General features: G+C 49.5%; 1 protein-coding gene across 1 annotated transcript in view; it reads right to left on the bottom strand.

Annotated features, from left to right (window-relative positions):
* The window catches only part of LOC109881904 (semaphorin-4C), a 56,985-nt gene that overhangs the window by 8,633 nt on the left and 21,959 nt on the right, over nt 1–26,393 (bottom strand). Inside the window, exons 2-8 of the mRNA XM_020474005.2 lie at nt 17,277–17,480; nt 3,795–3,949; nt 2,608–2,670; nt 2,116–2,214; nt 1,170–1,266; nt 932–1,051; nt 206–357 (exon numbers count right to left, since the gene is read on the bottom strand). Coding sequence (XP_020329594.2) covers nt 206–357; nt 932–1,051; nt 1,170–1,266; nt 2,116–2,214; nt 2,608–2,670; nt 3,795–3,949; nt 17,277–17,379 — 789 coding nt within the window. The 5' untranslated portion in view covers nt 17,380–17,480. The remainder of the gene's footprint in view (nt 1–205; nt 358–931; nt 1,052–1,169; nt 1,267–2,115; nt 2,215–2,607; nt 2,671–3,794; nt 3,950–17,276; nt 17,481–26,393) is intronic.

Genomic DNA, 26,393 nt, shown 5'->3' with positions numbered 1-26,393 from the left:
AACTATTGACACCTAATGAGGACAGGACTGGGTGAGAAGAGTAACTGGAAAGAAAGAGTGAAAAGAGGGTTGGAAGTGTTTGAGTCTCACTGTAAAAAGTCTGTGAGCAGAGTAGGATTGAGTGGTTTGCTTGTGTGTGTTCCGTTGGCAGTGTGTGTGTTCTGTTGGCAGTGTGTGTGTGTAGCCATATATGCGTGTAGCCTACCTTACAGACGCGGGCCACCCTGGCCACAGTGAGCTCCGTGTCACAGTCCAGCTCAACAGCTCTCTCACTAAAGAAGAAGTAGATCTTGTCATCGTCCCCCTCCTTGCTGCCACTGCTCTCCCTCACCAGGGCCGAGCCCACAAAGTCAGGTTCTGATGGGACAACACACACACACACGATATATGAACTCGTACGTATGACTGCACAGTCACACACACTACCACCTCCACTCCCCCTAATCTCCCACCCTCTCACATGCGCTGCTATTTAACCCTCTAACCTCGTCTCAATTTTATACCCTCTCACTATCCCTCATCTCTCTCACCCCTCTTCCCTCACGTATCCCTCCTGTCCACTTCTCTAACCTCATCTCTCCACCTCTCACCCCTCCACCAGACTCTTTCACACTCTCGCCTGCTTTTTCCATCTCACTACTTCTCTGCTCCTATTAGCTAGCCTCTAACCCAATTCTTTTCTTATCTCTCGTGTCTCGTCTCCCTCTCCAACTCTTTCCCCATACATAGACTATCCTTAATCCCTTTATTTTTCCATCTAACCCCTCTTCCTCTCCACTTTTCCTCTCCCTAACTTCCTCCATCTCCCCCTCTCTCCCATCCCCCTCTCTCCATCACTTCTCTCTCTCTCAATTCAATTGCATTATTGGCATGGGAATCTCTCTCTCTCTCTCTCTCTCTCTCTCTCTCTCTCTCTCTCTCTCTCTCTCACCGTTGAGCCAGGCCGGCAGGTATTCACTCTTCATGCTGTAGTGTTGCTGTCCCAGGTTCCTCAGGATGACAGGCTCAGTACCCAGGAAGTTGTTCAGTGTGGCTGAATACAGCTCCTTGTCTGAGAGACACAGAGACAGGCAGGATAGGCACACTTAGGGAACAGTTGCACATAGAATATAATAGAACAGAATAAATAGAATAAAACAGAATAGAATAAAACAGGATACATGACCTACCCACTATAAGGCCTGTGTGGCCCTTGGCTGGGTCATAGGGACACTTGCCCTTCCCATCCTCAAGGGAGCCAGGGTTGAGACTAAAGTGGTCTGCATTCTATGGAGAGATAGAGGTGGTCAGTGGTCTGTGTCGACTAACACAGCTCCGGGCTCTGTCTGTCCGTGACAACATTTGTAACAGGAGCCACAGTCCTCGCTCCCTGCATCCACCACACTGTCTTATCATATCACCGTTACAAACACACGTAGAGCCAGATACCACGGCCTCGTTGGCATTGAATACTCTTTCCTTTGACACAGAGGATTCAGCCTTAGGGAGGATGTGGTGTGGAGGCGTGGAGATAGAAGATATGAGACATGACACATGTCAGTGGTGCTGCTAGCTGTGAAGCCACCACAAGGACAGCTCAATTCTAATACAACTCTAATATAACTCTAATACAACCCTAATACAACTCTAATACAACTCTAAGACAACTCTAATACAACTCTAATACAACCCTAATACAACTCTAATACAACCCTAATACAACCCTAATACAACTCTAATACAACTATAATACAACCCCAATACAACTCTAATACAACTCTAATACAACCCTAATACAACTCTAATACAACCCTAATACAACCCTAATACAACTCTAATACAACTATAATACAACCCCAATACAACTCTAATACAACTCTAATACAACCCTAATACAACTCTAATACAACTCTAATACAACCTTAATACAACTATAATACAACTCTAATACAACCCTAATACAACTCTAATACAACCCCCTGACAGAGGGAGTGGGATGAAGTTGGCCCTATTTGTCCCTAATGGCACCCTTTTCCCCCTATAGTAAACTACATTTGACCAGGGCCCGGGTCAAAAGTAGACCACTAAGTAGGGAACAGCCTGTCATTTGGGACTCAGCCATTGAAAGCCACTCACGATGTAGGTGCACTTGGGCTGGAAGGCGTAGGTTCCACAGGTGTAGAGGTGGGTGTGGTTGTAGCTCTGCAGGAAGCGGATGTAGTTGAAGCACTCCGTCTGTGGGAGGGGGAAAGATGGGGCTGAGACTGAAGCATAATATTCAACCATTTATAGCAATAAGGTGGTACTCAGTCTAAGGTGGTACTCAGTCGAAAGGGGTACTCCGTCTAAAGGGGTACTCAGTTTAAGGTGGTACTCAGTTTAAGGTGGTACTCAGTTTAAGGTGGTACTCAGTCTAAGGTGGTACTCAGTCTAAAGGGGTACTCAGTATAAGATGGTACTCAGTCTAAAGGGGTACTCAGTCTAAAGGGGTACTCAGTCTAAAGGGGTACTCAGTCTAAGGGGGTACTCAGTCTAAGGGGGTACTCAGTCTAAAGGGGTACTCAGTCTAAAGGGGTACTCAGTCTACGATGGTAATCTAATGTAAACAGAAACTTTTAGGATATGTACCTGGTTGTTCTTGCCCTTGGTGGCACACTCTTTCTTCTTCTCCTGTGGTGCTGGCCACTCAATCTGAGAGAGAGAGAAATAGAGAGCGAGAGAAAGGGAGAGAAATAGAGAGCGAGATAGAGATAAATATATATATATATATATATATATATATATATATAGAGAGAGAGAGAGAGAGAGAGAGAGAGAGAGAGAGAGAGAGACAAAGGGAGAGAGAGAGAATTAGAGGGAGGGATGTGTGTGAGAGAGAGATGAGTGGACGAGAGAGACGGCAACAGTAACAGATTGAAAGAGAGTTGGATGAGAGAGAAAGAGAGACATAGAGGGAGAAGGATTTAGAGACAGAGGGGAGGAGAGAGAGACAGATAGAGAGAGAGAGAAGGATTTAGAGACAGCGGGAGGAGAGAGAGACAGATAGAGGGAGAAGGATTTAGAGACAGCGGGAGGAGAGAGAGACAGATAGAGGGAGAAGGATTTAGAGACAGCGGGAGGAGAGAGAGACAGATAGAGGGAGAAGGATTTAGAGACAGCGGGAGGAGAGAGAGACAGATAGAGGGAGAAGGATTTAGAGACAGCGGGAGGAGAGAGAGACCGATAGCGAGAGATGGGATTTAGAGACAGCGGGAGGAGAGAGAGACCGATAGAGAGAGATGGGATTTAGAGACGGGAGAGAGAGAGAGATGGATAACAGAATGAGAAGGCAGATGTTGAGATAGGTGCAGAGTGAAGACAGTGGGGCAGGTGGCATCCAGTGGCCCGATCATCCCTCTACACTTGGTAGACAGAGCAGCAGCGAACAGGTGGGCTGCTTATTACTGGGCTGCTCACAACACAGAACTGTTGCATGTTCATCATCAGTCACACAATGGTCCAATTCATGCTAATTAGAAAGTTTAATCAGATAACAATCCCCATAGCGCTGGTATATGTCTGAGTGGGATATGAGATGAGAGGGGACAGAGGCATCTTAAGACATTTTATCAAGCCTTTATTGCACGAGGCTAATTACACTGATTAATCATGTAATAGCCTTGTTCCCCCTCCACCCCTGAACAGAAGGCATCGGAATCAGGAAACTTTACTGCCATGCAACAAAGTGAAGGAACGTTGCACAAGAAGCTGTCTGTGGGGTTAAGGACCCAGCTGTCGTTGGTGTCTGCTGCGCTGAGCTGTTTGTGTGTAGTTACCTGAGGTCGTAGCTGTCTGCTGATGTCGTTAGGGTCCAGGGCGAACAGGGCCTCTCTAGCTCCTACATAAAGAACCCTCTCGTGTTCTGCTAGAGTCGCCATGGTGTAGTTCCACACACCTAGAGCCCGGAACCTGGCCATGCTGTCCAGTACCTCTGTAGAGGAACACGCAAACATAGACAATACTGTTAGAAACACGCACGCATCTCACTTGACCTGAAGGCAAAGCAGATCGAAGTGTTGCCCATCTTTTTTGTCACAAATCAAGTGCCTTTGGAACTACATGGGAGCTCAGCAATGGTGGGATGGTGACGACTTTCTGTTTCGTCAAAGTGGCACACACAGAGAGACACAGGGAAAGGCCCAGTCACACATACACCCTAACCAACACACACACAGAGACACAGGGAAAGGCCCAGTCACACACACACCCAACCCAACACACACCCCACCCAACACACACACACACACCCAGCCACACACACACCCCACCCAACACACACACACACCCAGTCACACATACACCCTAACCAACCCACAAACCCACCTACACACCCTAACCAACACACTCACCCAGTCACACATACACCCCACTCAACACACACACCCAGTCACACATACACCCTAACCAACACACACACCAAGCTACACACCCCACTCAACATACATACCCAGTCACACATATACCCTAACCAACACACACACCCAGTCACACATACACCCTAACCAACACACACCCCACTCAACACACATACCCAGTCACACATATACCCTAACCAACACACACACCCAGCTACACACCCTAACCAACACACACACTCAGTCACACATACACCCCACCCAACACACACATCCAGCTACACACCCCACCCAACACACACACCCAGTCACACATACACCCTAACCAACACACACACCCAGCTACACACCCTAACCAAAACACACACACCCAGTCACATATACACCCCACCAACACACAAACCCACCTACACACCCTAACCAACACACTCACCCAGTCACACATACACCCCACTCAACACACACACACCCAGTCACACATACACCCTAACCAACATACACACCCAGCTACACACCCCACTCAACACACACACTCAGTCACACATACACCCTAACCAACACACACACCCAGCTACACACCCCACCCAACACACACACCCAGTCACACATACACCCTAACCAACACACCCACCCAGCTACACACCCTAACCAACACACACACCCAGTCACACATACACCCTAACCAACACACACACCCAGCTACACACCCTAACCAACACACACACCCAGTCACATATACACCCCACCAACACACAAACCCACCTACACACCCTAAACAACACACTCACCCAGTCACACATACACCCCACTCAACACACACACCCAGTCACACATACACCCTAACCAACACACACACCAAGCTACACACCCCACCCAACACACACACCCAGTCACACATATACCCTAACCAACACACACACCCAGCTACACACCCTAACCAACACACACACCCAGTCACACATACACCCCACCCAACACACACATCCAGCTACACACCCCACCCAACACACACATGCAGTCACACATACACCCTAACCAACACACACACCCAGCTACACACCCCACCCAACACACACACGCAGTCACACATACACCCTAACCAACAAACACAGAGAGACACAGGGAAGGCCCAGTCACACATACACCCTAACCAACACACACACCCAGCTACACACACACCCAGCTACACACCCCACCCAACACACACATGCAGTCACACATACACCCTAACCAACACACACACCCAGCTACACACCCCACCCAACACACACACGCAGTCACACATACACCCTAACCAACAAACACAGAGAGACACAGGGAAGCCCCAGTCACACATACACCCCACCAACACACACACCCACCTACACACCCTAACAAACACACACACCCAGCTACACACCCCACCCAACACACACACCCAGTCACACATACACCCTAACCAACACACCCACCCAGCTACACACCCTAACCAACACACACACCCAGTCACACATACACCCTAACCAACACACACACCCAGCTGCACACCCTAACCAACACACACACCCAGTCACATATACACCCCACCAACACACAAACCCACCTACACACCCTAACCAACACACTCACCCAGTCACACATACACCCCACTCAACACACACACCCAGTCACACATACACCCTAACCAACACACACACCAAGCTACACACCCCACCCAACACACACACCCAGTCACACATATACCCTAACCAACACACACACCCAGCTACACACCCTAACCAACACACACACCCAGTCACACATACACCCCACCCAACACACACATCCAGCTACACACCCCACCCAACACACACACGCAGTCACACATACACCCTAACCAACAAACACAGAGAGACACAGGGAAGCCCCAGTCACACATACACCCTAACCAACACACACACCCAGCTACACACACACCCAGCTACACACCCTAACCAACACACACACCCAGTCACACATACACCCCACCAACACACACACCCACCTACACACCCTAACAAACACACACACCCAGCTACACACCCCGCCCAACACACACATGCAGTCACACATACACCCTAACCAACACACACACCCAGCTACACACCCCACCCAACACACACACGCAGTCACACATACACCCTAACCAACAAACACAGAGAGACACAGGGAAGGCCCAGTCACACATACACCCTAACCAACACACACACCCAGCTACACACCCTAACCAACACACACACCCAGTCACACATACACCCCACCAACACACACACCCACCTACACACCCTAACAAACACACACACCCAGCTACACACCCCGCCCAACACAAACACCCAGTCACACATACACCCCACCAACACACACACCCACCTACACACCCTTTTCAACACACTCATCCAGTCACACATTCACCCCACCCAACACACACACCCAGTCACACATACACCCACACCAACACACACACCCAGCTACACACCCCACCCAACACACACACCCACCCAACACACACACCCAGTCACACATACACCCTAACCAACACACACACCCAGCTACACACCCCACCCAACACACACACCCAGCTAAACACACCCCACCCAACACACACACCCAGCTACACACCCTAACCAACACACACACCCAGCTACACACCCCACCCAACACACACACCCGGCTGCACACCCTATCCAACACAAACACCCAGCTACACACCCTAACCAACACAGACACCCACCCAACACACACACCCAGTCACACATACACCCTAACCAACACACACACCCAGCTACACACCCCACCCAACACACACACCCAGCTACACACCCCAACCAACACACACACCCAGCTACACACCCCACCCAACACATACACCCGGCTGCACACCCTATCCAACACACACACCCAGCTACACACCCTAACCAACACAGACACCAAGCTACACACCTCACCCAACACACCCCACCCAAGACACACCCCAACCAACACACACACCCAGCTACACACCCCACCCAACACACACACCCAGCCACACATACACCCTAACCAACACACACACCCAGCTACACACCCCAGCCAACACACACACCCAGCTACACACCCCACCCAACACACACACCTAGCCACACATACACCCCACCCAACACACATACCCAGCTACACACCCTAACCAACACACACACCCAGCCACACACACACACCCAGCCACAAACACACCCCACCCACACACACCCAGACCCCCCCCCACACACACACACCCAGCCACACACACACCCCACACCCAACACACACACCGAGCCACACACACACAGCCACACACACCCAGCCACCTCCCCCCCCACCCAACACACACACCCAGTCACACGTACACCCTAACCAACACACACACCCAGCTACACACCCCACCCAACACACACACAAAGCCACACATACACTCTAACCAACACACACACCCAGTTACACACCCCACCCAACACAAACACCCAGCTACACACCCTAACCAACACACACACCCAGCTACACACCCCACCCAACACACCCACCCAGCTACACACCCTAACCAACACACACACCCCACCCAACACACACACCCAGTCATACATACACCCTAACCAACACACTCACCCAGCCACACATACACCCCACCCACCCAACACACACACACACACACACACACACACACACACACACACACACACACACACACACACACACACACACACACACACACACACACATACCACCCCACCCAACACACACACCCAGCCACACATACATCCCACTCAACACACACACCCAGCCACACACACAAACACACCCAGCCACACACACACCCCACCCAGCACACACACCTAGCCACACATACACACACCACCCAACACACACACCCAGCCACACACACACCCCACCCAACACACACACCCAGCCACACACACAACCAGCCACACACACCCAGCCACATACACACACACACACCCCACCCAACACACACCCAACCACACACACAACCAGCCACACACACCCAGCCACATACACACACACACAACCCCACCCAACACAAACACCTAGCCACACACCCCACCCAACACACACACACACCCAGCCACACACACACCCCACCCAACACACACCCCACCCAACACACACACCCAGCCACACACACCCCACCCAACACACACACCCAGCCATACACACACCCCACCCAACACACACACACCACACCCAACACACACACCCAGCCTCACACACACACCCAGCCACACATACACCCAACACACACACACACACCCCAGCCACACACACACCCAACACACACACAGCCACACACACACCCCACCCAACACACACCCCACCCAACACACACACCCAGCCACACACACACCCCACCCAACACACACCCCACCCAACACACACACCCAGCCACACACACACCCCACCCAACACACACACACCCAGCCACACACACACCCAGCCACACATACACCCAACACACACACACACACACACCCAGCCACACACACACCCAACACACACACAGACAGCCACACATACACCCCACCAAACACACACACACCCCACCCAACACACACACACACACACACACCACCCCACCCACCCAACACACACACCCAGCCGCACACACACACACAGCCACACACACACCCCACCCAACACACACACCCAGCCACACACACACCCCACCCAACACAAACACCTAGCCACACACCCCACCCAGCACACACACCCAGCCACACACATACACACCCCGCCCAACACACACACCCAGCCACACACACACACACCCCACCCAACACACACACCCCACCAAACACACACACACCCAGCCACACACACACCCAGCCACACATACACACCCAGCCACACATACACACAGCCACACACACACCCAGCCACACACACCCCACCCAATACACACCCAGACACACACACACACCCAGTCACACACACACCCAGCCACACACACCTCACCCAATACACACCCAGCCACACACACACCCAGCCACACACACACACCCAGCCACACCCCCCCCCACCCAACACAAACACCTAGCCACACACCCCACCCAACACACACACCCAGCCACACACACACACCCAGCCACCACACACACACACACACACACACACACACACACACACACACAGCCACACACACACCCCACCCAACACACACCCCACCCAACACACACACACAGCCACACACACACCCCACCCAACACACACACACCCAGCCACACACACACCACACCCAACACACACATCCAGCCTCACACACACACCCAGCCACACATACACCCAACACACACACACACCCAGCCACACACACACCCAACACACACACACACAGACAGCTACACATACACCCCACCAAACACACACACACCCAGACACACACACACCCCACCCAACACACACACACACACACACCACCCCACCCACCCAACACAGACACCCAGCCACACACACACCCCACCCAACACACACACCCAGCCACACATACTCACACACCCAACACACACACACTGCCACACATACACCCGACCAAACACACAAACACACACCCAGCCACACACACACCCCACCCAACAAACATACCCAGCCACACCACACCCCACCCAACACACACACCCAGCCATACACACACCCCACCCAACACACACACACCACACCCAACACACACACCCAGCCTCACACACACACCCAGCCACACATACACCCAACACACACACACACCCAGCCACACACACACCCAACACACACACAGCCACACACACACCCCACCCAACACACACCCCACCCAACACACACACCCAGCCACACACACACCCCACCCAACACACACCCCACCCAACACACACACCCAGCCACACACACACCCCACCCAACACACACACACCCAGCCACACACACACCCAGCCACACATACACCCAACACACACACACCACACCCAGCCACACACACACCCAACACACACACAGACAGCCACACATACACCCCACCAAACACACACACACACCCACCCAACACACACACACACACACACCACCCCACCCACCCAACACACACCCAGCCGCACACACACACCCAGCCACACACACACCCCACCCAACACACACACCCAGCCACACACACACCCCACCCAACACAAACACCTAGCCACACACCCCACCCAGCACACACACCCAGCCACACACATACACACCCCGCCCAACACACACACCCAGCCACACACACACACACCCCACCCAACACACACACCCCACCAAACACACACACACCCAGCCACACACACACCCACCCAACCCACACACCCAGCCACACACACACCCAGCCACACATACACACCCAGCCACACATACACACAGCCACACACACACCCAGCCACACACACCCCACCCAATACACACCCAGACACACACACACACCCAGTCACACACACACCCAGCCACACACACCTCACCCAATACACACCCAGCCACACACACACCCAGCCACACACACACACCCAGCCACACCCCCCCCCCCCCACCCAACACAAACACCTAGCCACACACCCCACCCAACACACACACCCAGCCACACACACACACCCAGCCACACACACACACACACACACACAGCCACACACACACCCCACCCAACACACACCCCACCCAACACACACACACAGCCACACACACACCCCACCCAACACACACACACCCAGCCACACACACACCACACCCAACACACACATCCAGCCTCACACACACACCCAGCCACACATACACCCAACACACACACACACCCAGCCACACACACACCCAACACACACACACACAGACAGCCACACATACACCCCACCAAACACACACACACCCAGACACACACACACCCCACCCAACACACACACACACACACACACACCACCCCACCCACCCAACACACACACCCAGCCACACACACACCCCACCCAACACACACACCCAGCCACACATACACACACACCCAACACACACACACTGCCACACATACACCCGACCAAACACACAAACACACACCCAGCCACACACACACCCCACCCAACAAACATACCCAGCCACACACACACACACACACACACCCCACCCAACACACACACAGAGCCACACACACACACACCCAGCCACACACACACACTACCCAACACACACACACACCCCATCCAACACACACACCCAGCCACACACACACCCCACCCAACACACACACCCAGCCACACACACACACCCAGCCAGCCACACACACACCCCACCCAACACACACACCCAGCCACACACACACAATGCAGTAAAAGACAAACACACAGGGAGAAACTGACAGAGCACAAATGCAGTTTAGTTTCCATTATCCACGCCTGTGTTTCCTGTCGTGTCTTTGCGTCTCGCTCTTAGCAAAGGGAAGTCATGTGCGAAACGTCAGGCAAGCCTCAGTAAAGTGATGTCATGAATTGAATAATAATATTGCTGCTCCTGTGAAAAATAAAACCTGAGATCCTACAGCAGGGGGAAGAGACTTCACTTCTGATTTATGGTGTGTGACTTCCTTCCTGGCCTAGTTTAAGGGTATAGCAACGAACCAGAACTATAGAGGTGGTGGGGTGCAGGACAGCAAGTCAGAGAGAGAGAGAGAGAGAGAGAGAGAGAGAGAGAGAGAGAGAGAGAGAGAGAGAGAGAGAGAGAATGGAGGTATATAGAGAGACAGTATAAGGAGGAGAGGAAACTCGAGAGGACAGGCGGTGGGAGAAGGTAATACACGTGGAACTAGAGTTATTATCTAGAGAGCAGCAGCGTGTAAACATTGGAGGGTATTGGCGCGTGTGCTGGATGAGGAGAGACGAGATGAGAAGAGGAGACGAGACATCCTCAAGGGAGCCCAGAGCACATCTGCTAGGTTCTACACAGCCAGAAAATGTCTGGCGTTGACACGCACACACACACACACACACATACCCACACACACACGCACACATATCCACGCACATAAACACACACACTTGCACACATGTAAACACACATAGACACGTGTGCTGACATAAACGGTTGTGCACTCCAACACACTCGCTCACATACACACACGCAAACCTTCCTCCCGCCACACATACTGGCAAACAACCCTCCTGGGTACCTGCATAGTGACAATAATGTTTGTCCACAATCACAGAAAGTTTCGCAGAGCTTGAAGGGGGTTGTGTACAATTATTAGTGGCAGTGTCATTGCTAGTTGTTATGGGAGGCTGCACTTCCCACCTGTCACCACACAGGGGCAGCCCTGAGGCCTGTCTGCGTGGTAGGGTGCCTTAAAGGAAAAACCCACTCAAAAATAATTTGGTGTTAATACAGTGGACGGAGGGGTCTTTGTCTGATCTAGCAGTTCTTATGAACAGACACCAGACATTAAAGTAACAACATAAGAGGACAGACTTTACTAGTAGGGGAAAATATAATGAAAGGGGAAAGAGGAACATGCCACAGAAATGAGAGCAAAGAGAAGATCTAATGACTCCAACAGATGAGACACACGCGCACACACACACACACACACACACACACACACACACACACACACACACACACACACACACACACACACACACACACACACACACACACACACACCCACCCACCAACCCGCCCACCCACACACACACACACAGACCAAAGGGAAAACTGCAAGCCCATAAAATGTTGGTTGTTGGTGAGGCAGCAGAGGTCTGTGTCTCTCCACAGCTGAACTCTTGAGATGTGCCAAGGTCAGTTTGATGGGTTCTATGGTAACAAGAGCTGTCGCCCTGTGATGTTAAGCTAGCCACTACACTGAAGGAGTTCTATACTGCCATCTCTGTGATGTTAAGCTAGCCACTACACTGAAGGAGTTCTATACTTCCATCTCTGTGATGTTAAACTAGCCACTACACTGAAGGAGTTCTATACTCCCATCTCTGTGATGCCCCACTCTAGCTGTGTGTGTGTTTCGGTGTGTGCGCCGTTTTGGGAGAGCTCAGGGTCAGTCTAGTGGAAGGAGGGAGGGAGACCAGAGCGGCTGGCCAGGCGAGGCGGTCCAGGGAGCAGAGAGTAGGGCTCAGTCAGTAAGACTGATTCAAGGCTAGTTTAGATCTCCTCTGATGTGCCTCTGTGTACGCTGCCCCTCGCGCCTCCCCTCTCTTCTCCAGCAAGCTAACGCTCCTTCTTTTCGCTGAGTGCTTAACTATAAATACTGCCACGGTCTGCGTTACGCTGCTAACCATGGAGGAGCTCACACACTGCACTATAATTAAAGGGCTATTTTAGGACCTTTGAAGCAGCAACACAGACTAAGAAACAAGGAGACATATACACTGTGTAGCCCACCGCCCACTACAAAAAGACACACACACACACACACTCAATCCCTCAAGTCAGGTACCCACATGGGGATAAAGGTACACACAAACATTAGCATCACGGACACACACACACACACACACACACACACACACACACACACACACACACACACACACACACACACACACACACACACACACACACACACACACACACACACACACACACACACACACACACACAAAGCCAGTTGTTGTATCAGGAGACTAGGGAAACTTCAGAGTGGATTGTATTGAATGTCAAGGCATGAGACAGAATGAGAGCAGAGAGAGAGAGATGGGAAGCACTGTGTAATTGCTGTAGATTAGCAAAGGGAGTGGTGAGAGAGGAATGAAGGGAACTGGGAGAGACGGGGGAGGAGGAGTGGGAGGGCAAACATGGAAAGGAAATGTTAAAAGTGGATTAACACAACAACAGGACAAGTGGAGGAGTTGTTGATTTATTCCACAAATGACCTTTCTGAAGAAGGGTGCCACAGTTAAGACTGCCCTACTTCAACCTGGCTAGAGAGAGAGAATGGAGCGGGGATGCATTTATGAAAATCATAGCCGTTCTGTGACAGACCCCCAGCTGTTTACTGAACAATATGACTTAAAGCCCCTCTACTCCACTCTAGGTCACATCTGTGCCATGCTATTAATCCCATTCAATCAGAGACATAGTGGAAGATGGAGGATGGAGGGATGGAGGGATGGAGAGATGGAAGCTGGTGGGTGAGTGACACATGTCAGATAGTGTGTGGATGGATGGATGATTTATCTCTCTCTGTCTGTCCTCCCCCAATCACACAAACACACCCACCACAACTTTGTCTATCTATCCCTCAATCTCTCCCAACCACTCATTACTGTAATTGGTGGGCAGAGAGGGAGAGAGAGAGAGAGAGAGAGCGAGAGAGAGAGAGAGAGAGAGAGAGAGAGAGAGAGAGAGAGAGAGAGAGAGAGAGAAAACGAAAAAGTCCATCCCCCATCTCTGTTCTGGGTGGATCTCACTTCACATCCTCATTCTATCTCTCTCGTTCAATCAGCACCACTCATTTGCTTTGGTTTTTCCTTTTAAGTTCTAGTCTCATTCTCTGCATCAAAGCATCCTGCTGGCATTTCAAACAAACTGCCCGTCCCCCGTCCCTCTTTCTCTCTCTGACCACAGCTGCTGTGCTTTGTGTGGAGATAGTTTACAGGGCTCTGTCATTGGCGTTGGGCTGGGAAAGGGGAGAAGGGTGTGCCGGGGTGAGGGGAGACAACCACCCCCCAAACTGCATTTTATCTGCTCCCGACTGTGTCCGCCAAGTGTTTGAAAATAACCTGCCAATGGATACTCCAATCAGGCGTGCCCAAATCAGGGCGCAACGAGGGTGTGTGAGAAATGAGAAAGAGAGGAGAGTGGAAAGAGAGAGCGAATGACAGAGAAGAAGAGAGATGGAAAGATGCTGGAAAGATGGAGAAGTAGAGAGAGAGAGTGAGAGAAGTAGAAGTAGAGAGAGAGAGTGAGAGAAGTAGAAGTAGAGAGAGAGAGTGAGAGAAGTAGAAGTAGAGAGAGAGAGTGAGAGAAGTAGAAGTAGAGAGAGAGAGTGAGAGAAGTAGAAGTAGAGAGAGAGAGTGAGAGAAGTAGAAGTAGAGAGAGAGAGTGAGAGAAGTAGAAGTAGAGAGAGAGAGTGAGAGAAGTAGAAGTAGAGAGAGAGAGTGAGAGAAGTAGAAGTAGAGAGAGAGTGAGAGAAGTAGAAGTAGAGAGAGAGTGAGAGAAGTAGAAGTAGAGAGAGAGAGTGAGAGAAGTAGAAGTAGAGAGAGAGAGTGAGAGAAGTAGAAGTAGAGAGAGAGTGAGAGAAGTAGAAGTAGAGAGAGAGTGAGAGAAGTAGAAGTAGAGAGAGAGAGTGAGAGAAGTAGAAGTAGAGAGAGAGAGTGAGAGAAGTAGAAGTAGAGAGAGAGAGTGAGAGAAGTAGAAGTAGAGAGAGAGAGTGAGAGAAGTAGAAGTAGAGAGAGAGAGTGAGAGAAGTAGAAGTAGAGAGAGAGAGTGAGAGAAGTAGAAGTAGAGAGAGAAGAAGCAGTTAAAAGTGTTTGTGTTTTTCCCCCTTCATAACCTAAATGACTTTAAGCCACATAATTATAGAGGCGGGGCCTGGGTGGGCAGAGAGAGGGAGTAAACATTATCTCTGCTTCGACCCCCCCCCCCCAAACTGCCCGGGAGTACTAAATCCCTCAGACAGCCAGGCTAAGCATTATTCATACACACACTCTGAGCCTCTCTCTCTCTCTCTCTTTTATTGTCTCACGTTTGCTGACACCAAACTGCATACAAAAACACATTTGTTTTATTATCCTTGTGGGGACCAAACACTTGATTCCCATTCAAAATCCTATTTTCCATAACCCCTAACCCTAACCCTAAACTTAACCTTCACCCTCAAATAAAAATGTTTGTTTTTAGGATGGTAAAACAACACAGAGTTCCTGTTTATGTGATCTGCGTGTGCCGGGAGACAGCTCCACGCGGCATAAAAGACTTTGTAGACGTTCCGCGCTGTGTGTGTATTTGTCTTTTCCGTCTCTTCCCCACTCCGTTGCTCCTCTCGCTACTGTGAAACTATTTCCTGTCCTTTTAAGGCAGTCTGCTCCCTGCTCCTCTCCTTCTGCTCGCTCTTTCTCTCTCTCTCTGCTCTGTCCCGCTTTCTTCAACTCCATTTGTCTCTGACTCACTTCTCTTTAACTGTCTCTGTCTCTCTCTGTCTCTCTGTCTCTCTGTCTCTCTGTCTCTCTGTCTCTCTGTCTCTCTGTCTCGTTGAGATAGTGATTGTGTGAGCGAGCTGCATGGCTGTTTGCATTGCCTGCTGAATGTTTACCGAGTCTGTTTATTGGTCTGGAATGAGCCTGTGGATTGACTAGAGTTGAGTGAGCAGGAGTTGTGTGTCACCGCTAGCCGTGTCCCTCAAGCTGCTATTGACTGCTTGTCCATTGTTTTTTTTCATTGTATCCCAGCCACACCCCTCACCACCAACAATGACGGTTGAGTGCGAGTCGGGGACAGGAAAAGGAGCGTGGGGAAGATGGGAATCAGAAAAGAAGACAGAAAAGGGGCTGCTTTTACGTAATAGCAGTCTTGCTAAGTGTAGCCGAAACGTGATCTCTTTGTGAAAATAGTACAGGCTGTTTGGTTCTTAGCGGGGCTGAGAGCAAAGAAAGGAGGGAGGTGTGGGATAAAAAGGAGAAGGAAGAGAAGGACGTGGAGGGAAAGTAAGGACAGAATAAAGGTGTGAGGTGGTTATGTGGTATATGTGTGACACAAAGGCAGAAGTACGTTGCTTCCTCTATTGAAATGATAAACTGGTTTTTCACTGACCGCTGGACAACAGAAGAACAGAAGAACAGGAAACAGAGTGACTGGGAACAGTTAATATAGGCTACATCTGAAATAGCACCCCTCGTCCTGATTGGCCCTGGTCAACAGGGTACCATTTCAGGCGCAGACATGGTACGGCCGGTATCTACTCACCGCGGTATCTGACCGTCTTGCGTGGGACTGGGTTCCAGTTGAGACATAACGACTTCTCCCAACCAATCAGAAGAACCAACAGCAGGACCTTAGCCTCACCCATGGCTCCGATGGGACCTGCCCAGTCTCAGCAAGGCCGTTGATTCGCTGGTGGACGGATGAGTGACAGGGGAGATAGACAGTGTGGGCCCAGCCTCTGGCAGCCTGACAGAGAAGGATAAAGCAGAATCAGTTAAAGTGTCAGAACCGACTACCACGATACCTCGTTAGTGTAACAGCCGTGCAACATCCGCAAACAACTTATCAGAGCTCTGTCAAGCCAATCCAACGACAAGCTATTCATTTGAAATGCAGCGCTATCAAAGTTAATGTGTGTTGGCAGCACATCAACCAGACTCTGTAAATTAATGTCGAAGCAAGGACAATTCAACACACAATCTGGTTTATGATAATTCTCCTAAATGAATATGTCAAACGTCAGACTTGTTTTGTCTTTGACAGGTGAAGCTACCGGTAGCCTGTTCAACTAATGGAGGTAAATGGTACAATCACTGTAGACACGGCTTAAAAATACACAAATAAATGCTACAGGAATAGACTATCAAAGACCTTCTGCTTTCCTTCCTGTGGAATCATCATTCCACACCTGCTGGCGTCTATCGGGAAGCCAAATCAACACTTTGATGCTGTTTACCTATTTGAGAAGAAAGCTGTTGACTTCTAAACATGCATTAAATGTCAAATTGTGTTTAGTCTCGGAGATTAAATGGAAAATATCAGTCTGAGCTGTTGCATTTTTATTGCTCAATGTCATGTGAATTTGAAATGTCCGTTTCAACAGGCAGACTTTCTGTCCTGTTTGGCATTTAGGAGACGGGGGTGTGAATTGAGATGCGGAGCCTGTACTGCACGTTCTGAACCCAATCTGACTCCTATTGATTTCTCTTTTTGGAAAGTAAGAGCAGCCGCACTGACTGAAAAAGTCCAAGATCATCGAAATGTGCTCTAAATGAGTAGGCTTAAATGGAGGGCCGGGATAAGAATATCTGATGGCTCACAGCTCACAGCTCTGACTCCAGGTTTTATTGGATCAATGAGGAGGCCTTTGGCTATCGCCTTGAGTGTAGAGAGGGGGGGGGGGGGGGGGGGGGGGGGAGTGAAGGAGAGATAGAGAGAGAGAAGGAGGGACATGGACAGAAAGGTGTGTTTAGAAACATGGAGGGCGTCTGAAACCAGTAGCGACAGGCTTCACGTTATCTTCCAAGCTGCTGAGAATCCTCCAGTCCTCAATAACGGCATTCTATCTTCTTCTTCTCTTTCTGCCTACAGTTAAGAAATGGAGTGAGTCAGCGTCCTGGAGGTAGGATTAAGAGGACTAGCCTGTGTAAACATACTGTAGCAGGGGAAGGTGAGGTGAAGGGAGGAGGAGGAGGTGGTGGGGGGGGGGGGGGGGGGGGCTTGTGTGTGTGGGGGGGGGGGGGGGGGAGATTCAGCAGGTCTAACAGGCGGTTAGGCAGGCAGACAGCCAATCAAGTATCCCTCCCGGCTATATTGAATCACCTTATAATGATTGGTGGAGGGGACTTGTTTTCACTGGGCCGCTAATGACGTTCAACAAATTAGAAACGACGTGGCAGACTAATAATATCAGTCAGTGTTCCCCACAAACACAAGCTAATTAGCCTGACGTTGAGAGAGAAATAAAGCACGTGTTCTGATTATGCTGCTTCGTTTGTGTGTTTGGATCCAGCTAAGTCCCCCAGGGGAGAAAACACACGGATGTTTCTTCCGATGAGGATGGATGTCGGGAAAGCAGGTTAGGATCAGGAAAGAGGGGGGCCTAGGATAGGAAGTGAGTTAAGCGGAATATCCGTTCTCGAGTGTTGTCCATCTCTCTGTTCAACCTCTGCCCTCCTCATGCCCTCCTGTTTCCTTCCCTCGCTTCCTGTCCATCGCTTCCTCTTTCCTCCCTTCTCATCAACTGATAACGAGCCCTTGTGACCTTTGAACCCATGACCTTTCCAGAGGTCACAGTTGTCCAGGCAGAGAGAGTTCACTGACAGTGTCGTACCACTACACTAGAGTGGAGGAGGCCATTAACACAAGCTGGACATACAGTATGTACAAAGAACCACGCCACAACTACCTCTCCTCCCTCCTACCCCAAAACAAATACATTTATACAAGGCTCTTCCTTCCTTCCTCTCGCTCCTTCCCTCCCTGCCCTTCTCACCCCCCCCCCCCCCCCCCCTTTATTGCAGCGGCTGTATTTGAACATAACCTATTTCACCTCAGCGCTGAGAGGGCAGGATCAAACCCCCTCACTCACACCCTCTATGCTATGTACAAAACAGCTGGAGACATTTTTTATGGAACATTTCCACTCACTTTAAAAGTAAGTGAAAAGACTGTCTAGTGGAAGCAGTGGTGTATCTAACTGAGCACAACTACAATCTACTAACACACACACACACACACACACACACACACACACACTCTCCAGAGGGATAAGCTCTTAACCCTAATTTGCTGCTGGGGCGCCGTACTACTATGGCTGACCCTGTAAAACAACTCATTTTACTGTATCTATCCGGTGTATGGGACAATACAACTGCTCCATTTGGACCTGCTAGGCTGACATATGGACAGGCCTCCTTGACCCAGTTCTGACACTGGTTTGACCTGCTAGGCTGCCATATGGACAGGCCTCCTTGACCCAGTTCTGACACTGGTTTGACCTGCTAGGCTGACATGTGGACAGGCCTCCTTGACCCAGTTCTGACACTGGTTTGACCTGCTAGGCTGCCATATGGACAGGCCTCCTTGACCCAGTTCTGACACTGGTTTGACCTGCTAGGCTGCCATATGGACAGGCCTCCTTGACCCAGTTCTGACACTGGTTTGACCTGCTAGGCTGCCATATGAACAGGCCTCCTTGACCCAGTTCTGACACTGGTTTGACCTGCTAGGCTGCCATATGGACAGGCCTCCTTGACCCAGTTCTGACACTGGTTTGACCTGCTAGGCTGACATATGGACAGGCCTCCTTGACCCAGTTCTGACACTGGTTTGACCTGCTAGGCTGCCATATGGACAGGCCTCCTTGACCCAGTTCTGACACTGGTTTGACCTGCTAGGCTGCCATATGGACAGGCCTCCTTGACCCAGTTCTGACACTGGTTTGACCTGCTAGGCTGCCATATGGACAAGCCTCCTTGACCCAGTTCTGACACTGGTTTGACCTGCTAGGCTGCCATATGGACAGGCCTCCTTGACCCAGTTCTGACACTGGTTTGACCTGCTAGGCTGCCATATGGACAGGCCTCCTTGACCCAGTTCTGACACTGGTTTGACCTGCTAGGCTGCCATATGGACAGGCCTCCTTGACCCAGTTCTGACACTGGTTTGACCTGCTAGGCTGCCATATGGACAGGCCTCCTTGACCCAGTTCTGACACTGGTTTGACCTGCTAGGCTGCCATATGGACAGGCCTCCTTGACCCAGTTCTGACACTTTTTGTCCTGTACAAAGCAGCAGCTGACGGCTGAGTGTACTTGTGCGTGAGTGTTCAAGAGCTAGATCTACCAGAGAGCCCAAAATTCGGTGTGCGTGGATGCGGATGTGTGTGTGCGTGACATACTGGCAGATTGTGTAGTGTTTGTGTAAGAGCAGGCCTAGATGAAAGAGTGATAATCAAAGAGGGTTTGATCAGCTGCAGTGTGTGTGCGTTCGTGCATGCGTGTGTGTGTGCGTGTGTCTGTCTCATGGGAGGCAGTGAGGGAGCTCTACAGCATCCATCCCTACCAGAGACAGATACACACACACTTCCTGCCAATCCACTGGCCTGCCAACAAGCGGTCTCAGTCTATCTCTCTATAGTACCTGTACACTACTACATCATGTATAGTATATAGTTAACTGACCAGGGCTGGGGACAAGACTATTTTTTATTCAGACAGTCAGTTCAGGGGATGAATTGAAATACAATCTATTACCTGAAAATTGCCCATAATTTCCCTCTATTATTATCAATGCAGATGTTTTTATTCATTAAATAAATCTTAATTCACTTTTAGAATTGACTGACTTCAAAGGAACCCAACCCTACCGATCAGTCAACAATCTGAGAAAACCATTTTTGAAAGCACAATCCTGTCTCCAGCCAGACATAAAGTACCTCACTACAGATAGAAAGCCACTGTATTTCAGATCAGTGTCCCCAGGCCCTCATCCTTTGAATCCTCTCCCCCCATCATCTCCCTCCCCTAGGGATGGTGGTGGTGGTGGGGGGGGTTCTTTACTGCAGCAGACAGTCCCCTGAGAGAACCACCATTACTCAGGCCTCCAGCCCCTCCATGCCTCAGTACTCAGCCATGATAATACTGCCTTCATCAAGGCCTTATCAGTTCCATCAGGCCAGCGGCTGGCTGTAGTTAGAGCTGAAATTGATCAAACTGCCCTGTGACCACACCACAGCACAGCAGAGCTCAACTCATTTCAATCACACAGGAGTCAACCAGACTACTGGAAATCCATCTGGCTCGGAGTCACTCGCTCTCTGATACACAAACACACACACAATCTCGGTCTTTGTCTGTCTAACTCACGCACCATTTCTCTGGCTGCCTCTGCCTGTCTTTCACACACATTATCCCTCTGCCTCTGGCTGTCTTTCACACACATTATCCCTCTGCCTCTGGCTGTCTTTCACACATATTATCCCTCTACCTCTGGATGTCTTTCACACACATTATCCCTCTGCCTCTGGCTGTCTTTCACACACATTATCCCGCTGCCTCTGCCTGTCTTTCACACACACATTATGCCTCTGCCTGTCTTTCACACACATTATCTCTCTGCCTCCGCCAGTCTTTCACACACATGATCTCTCTGCCTCTGCCTGTCTTTCACACACATTATCCCTCTGCCTGTCTTTCACACACACATTATGCCTCTGTCTGTCTTTCACACACATTATCCTTATGCCTCTGCCTGTCTTTCACACATACATTTTTTTTTTTTTTTTTTTTTTAACCTTTATTTAACCAGGCAAGTCAGTTAAGAACATATTCTTATTTTCAATGACGGCCTGGGAACAATGGGTTAACTGCCTGTTCAGGGGCAGAACGACAGATTTGTACCTTGTCAGCTCAGGGGTTTGAACTCGCAACCTTCCGGTTACTAGTCCAACGCTCTAACCACTAGTCCAACGCTCTAACCACTAGGCTACGCTGCCACATTATCCCTCTGCCTGTCTTTCACACACATTATCCTTATGACTCTGCCTGTCTTTCACACACATTATCCATCTGCCTGTCTTTCACACACATTATCCTTATGCACATGCCTGTCTTTCACACACATTACCCTTATGCCTCTGTCTGTCTTTCACACACATTATCCTTATGTCTCTTCCTGTCTTCCACACACATTATCCTTATGTCTCTTCCTGTCTTTCACACACATTATCCTTATGCCTCTGCCTGTCTTTCATGCACATTATCCTTACGCCTCTGCCTGTCTTTCATGCACATTATCCTTATGACTCTGCCTGTCTTTCACACACATTATCCATCTGCCTGTCTTTCACACACATTATCCTTATGCATCTGCCTGTCTTCTCAACACATTATCCTTATGCCTCTGTCTGTCTTTCACACACATTATCCTTATGTCTCTTCCTGTCTTTCACACACACATTATCCTTATGCCTCTGCCTGTCTTTCATGCACATTATCCTTATGCCTCTGTCTGTCTTTCATGCGCATTATCCTTATGCATCTGCCTGTCTTTCACACACATTATCCTTATGCCTCTGCCTGTCTTTCACACACATTATCCTTATGCCTCTGCCTGTCTTTCACACACGGGCTCCTTCCGTCTCCCACAGAGAACAAAACAAGGTTGCACTCTGGTAAATGCTCTAAACGTTTTGACCCTATCTGAGTCTGAGTCAGGACATCTTTCTATCCCTCACACACTATTTCTATGGCTGTTTTTGGCTTCTCCCACGCACACACACTGTTTCTCTGTAGGACTCCGTCTGTCTCTGTTTCTCTCCACCTACAGATGTAGGATCTTCATTTAAGCCAGGCTGCTACAGCACAAAAAGAATCCTGCAGCAACAGCAAATGTGAATTAGTATGTGGATTATAATACATTGACATATAATACATTCTGGAAAATTCTCAGAAAGAATGGTCCAATTAAGATCCTACATCTGTATGCTTGCTGCCTCTGGGGTATATGTACAGTACAGGTTGAACTCCCTCTCTCCTCATCTCTATCTCTCTCTCTCCTCATCTCTATCTCTCTCTCTCTCTCTTTCTCTCTCGCTCTCTGTCTCTCTCCCCTCACCCTCTCTCTCTGACCTTGTGCTCTCAGCCCTTTCCTGACACGTTGTTGGTGATGAGCACGCACAAGCGTGGAGAAACCTGCGGAGGCTCAATGTTCACTTTGCACCCTGCCCTGCCCAGGGGCTGCTGGGATAACTCCCTGACCTGTCGTTTATGCGCTCTGTGTGTGTGTGTGTGTTCATGTGTGATTTTGCCGCTCGATCGTCTTTGCTGCAGGCATCATTAACACCAGCCAGTACAGCCGCGTGTGAGACTAAGCTACACATACACACGCACACAATACTGTCTGGATTTCTCACGTGTTAGCAACCCTCACAATCACTAACCCCTCATTATGAGACAAACCAATACAATATATGTACGCACCCACATCTGACTTGTAGGACTCGGGAACAAACTAGTCCATTTTTTTTTTGCAGAGACATAAAAACATCTTTAAACCAAATTACACTCAAAGCAACACAATTCTTCCCACCCAGTCTTTTCAGTTCATTAAAAGTTGTTTTCCCATTTTGCATTTCAGGGCCGCACCAAAACAGAATACACATGTCCTACCTAATATAAATGACTGTCTCCACGCCAAGAGGCATTTGAACATCTCGTCATTTAATGGAGAGAGTGGAGGGAGTGGAGGGAGTGGAGAGAGTGGAGGGAGTGGAGAGAGTGGAGAGAGTGGAGAGAGTGGAGGGAGTGGAGGGAGTGGAGGGAGTGGAGGGAGTGGAGACTAGATGAAACTGTTGATTTGCTCTGCTCTGTTCTTTGGCTCAATAGGAGAGAGACCGCCTACCTAGCTTCTATAGGGGGCTAATTGTCCTTTAGTCCCCTACTCATCCTCCCTCCCTTCATATCCTTCCCTCCCTTCGTATCCTTCCCTCCTCCTGACCGCTAGGCCCAGGTCAGCTTGTACAGAGCCCTGAGCAGAGCCCTCTCTTTCACAGCCAGGGCCCTGGGAAAAGGTCAAGACAAGCTGACTTCAGCTTTCTTTCTTCTTTCTTTCTTTACACTAAGAAAGAGTATATATATATATATATATACAGAGATATATATACAGTGGGGCAAAAAAGTATTTAGTCAGCCACCAATTGTACAAGTTCTCCCACTTAAAAAGATGAGAGAGGCCTGTAATTTCCATCATAGGTACACTTCAACTATGACAGACAAAATGAGAAAAGTCCAGAAAATCCAGAAAATCACATTGTGTTTTTAATGAATTTATTAGCAAATTATGGTGGAAAATAAGTATTTGGTCAATATAAGTTTATCTCAATACTTTGTTATATACTCTTTGTTGGCAATGACAGAGGTCAAACGTTTTCTGTAGGTCTTCACAAGGTTTTCACACACTGTTGCTGGTATTGTGGCCCATTCCTCCATGCAGATCTCCTCTAGAGCAGTGATGTTTTGGGGCTGTTGCTGGGCAACACGGACTTTCAACTCCCTCCAAATATTTTCTATAGGGTTGAGATCTGGGGACTGGCTAGGCCACTCCAGGACCTTGAAATGCTTCTTACGAAGCCACTCCTTCGTTGCCCGGGCAGTGTGTTTGGGATCATTGTCATGCTGAAAGACCCAGCCACGTTTCATCTTCAATGCCCTTGCTGATGGAAGGAGGTTTTCACTCAAAATCTCACGATACATGGCCCCATTCATTCTTTCCTTTACACGGATCAGTCATCCTGGTCCCTTTGCAGAAAAACAGCCCCAAAGCATGATGTTTCCACCCCCATGCTTCACAGTAGGTATGGTGTTCTTTGGATGCAACTCAGCATTCTTTGTCCTCCAAACACGACGAGTTGAGTTTTTACCAAAAAGTTACATTTTGGTTTCATCTGACCATATGACATTCTCCCAATCTTCTTCTGGATCATCCAAATGCTCTCTAGCAAACTTCAGACGGGCCTGGACATGTACTGGCTTAAGCAGGAGGACACGTCTGGCACTGCAGGATTTGAGTCCCTGGCGGCGTACTGTGTTACTGATGGTAGGCTTTGTTACTTTGGTCCCAGCTCTCTGCAGGTCATTCACTAGGTCCCCCTGTGTGGTTCTGGGATTTTTGCTCACCGTTCTTGTGATCATTTTGACCCCACGGGGTGAGGTCTTGCGTGGAGCCCCAGATCGAGGGAGATTATCAGTGGTCTTGTATGTCTTCCATTTCCTAATAATTGCCCCCACAATTGATTTCTTCAAACCAAGCTGCTTACCTATTGAGGATTCAGTCTTCCCAGCCTGGTGCAGGTCTACAATTTTGTTTCTGGCGTCCTTTGACATCTCTTTGGTCTTGGCCATAGTGGAGTTTGGAGTGTGACTGTTCGAGGTTGTGGACAGGTGTATTTTATACTGATAACAAGTTCAAACAGGTGCCATTAATGCAGGTAACGAGTGGAGGACAGAGGAGCCTCTTAAAGAAGAAGTTACAGGTCTGTGAGAGCCAGAAATCTTGCTTGTTTGTAGGTGACCAAATACTTATTTTCCACCATAATTTGCAAATAAATTCATTAAAATGTGATACAATGTAATTTTCAGGATTTTTTCCCCTCATTTTGTCTGTCATAGTTGAAGTGTACCTATGATGAAAATTACAGGCCTCTCTCATCTTTTTAAGTGTGAGAACTTGCACAATTGGTGGCTGCCTAAATACTTTTTGCCTCACTGTATATATATATATATATACATATATATATATATATATATATATATACAGAGAGAGAGAGATATATATATATAGATATATCTCTCTTAAGTGGGAGAACTTGCACAATTG

The sequence above is a fragment of the Oncorhynchus kisutch genome, linkage group LG3, assembly GCF_002021735.2.
Source record: "Oncorhynchus kisutch isolate 150728-3 linkage group LG3, Okis_V2, whole genome shotgun sequence".
Lineage (NCBI taxonomy): Eukaryota > Metazoa > Chordata > Actinopteri > Salmoniformes > Salmonidae > Oncorhynchus > Oncorhynchus kisutch.
Note: the sequence above shows the minus strand (reverse complement) of the source record. Positions and strands in the feature narration are given on the sequence as shown.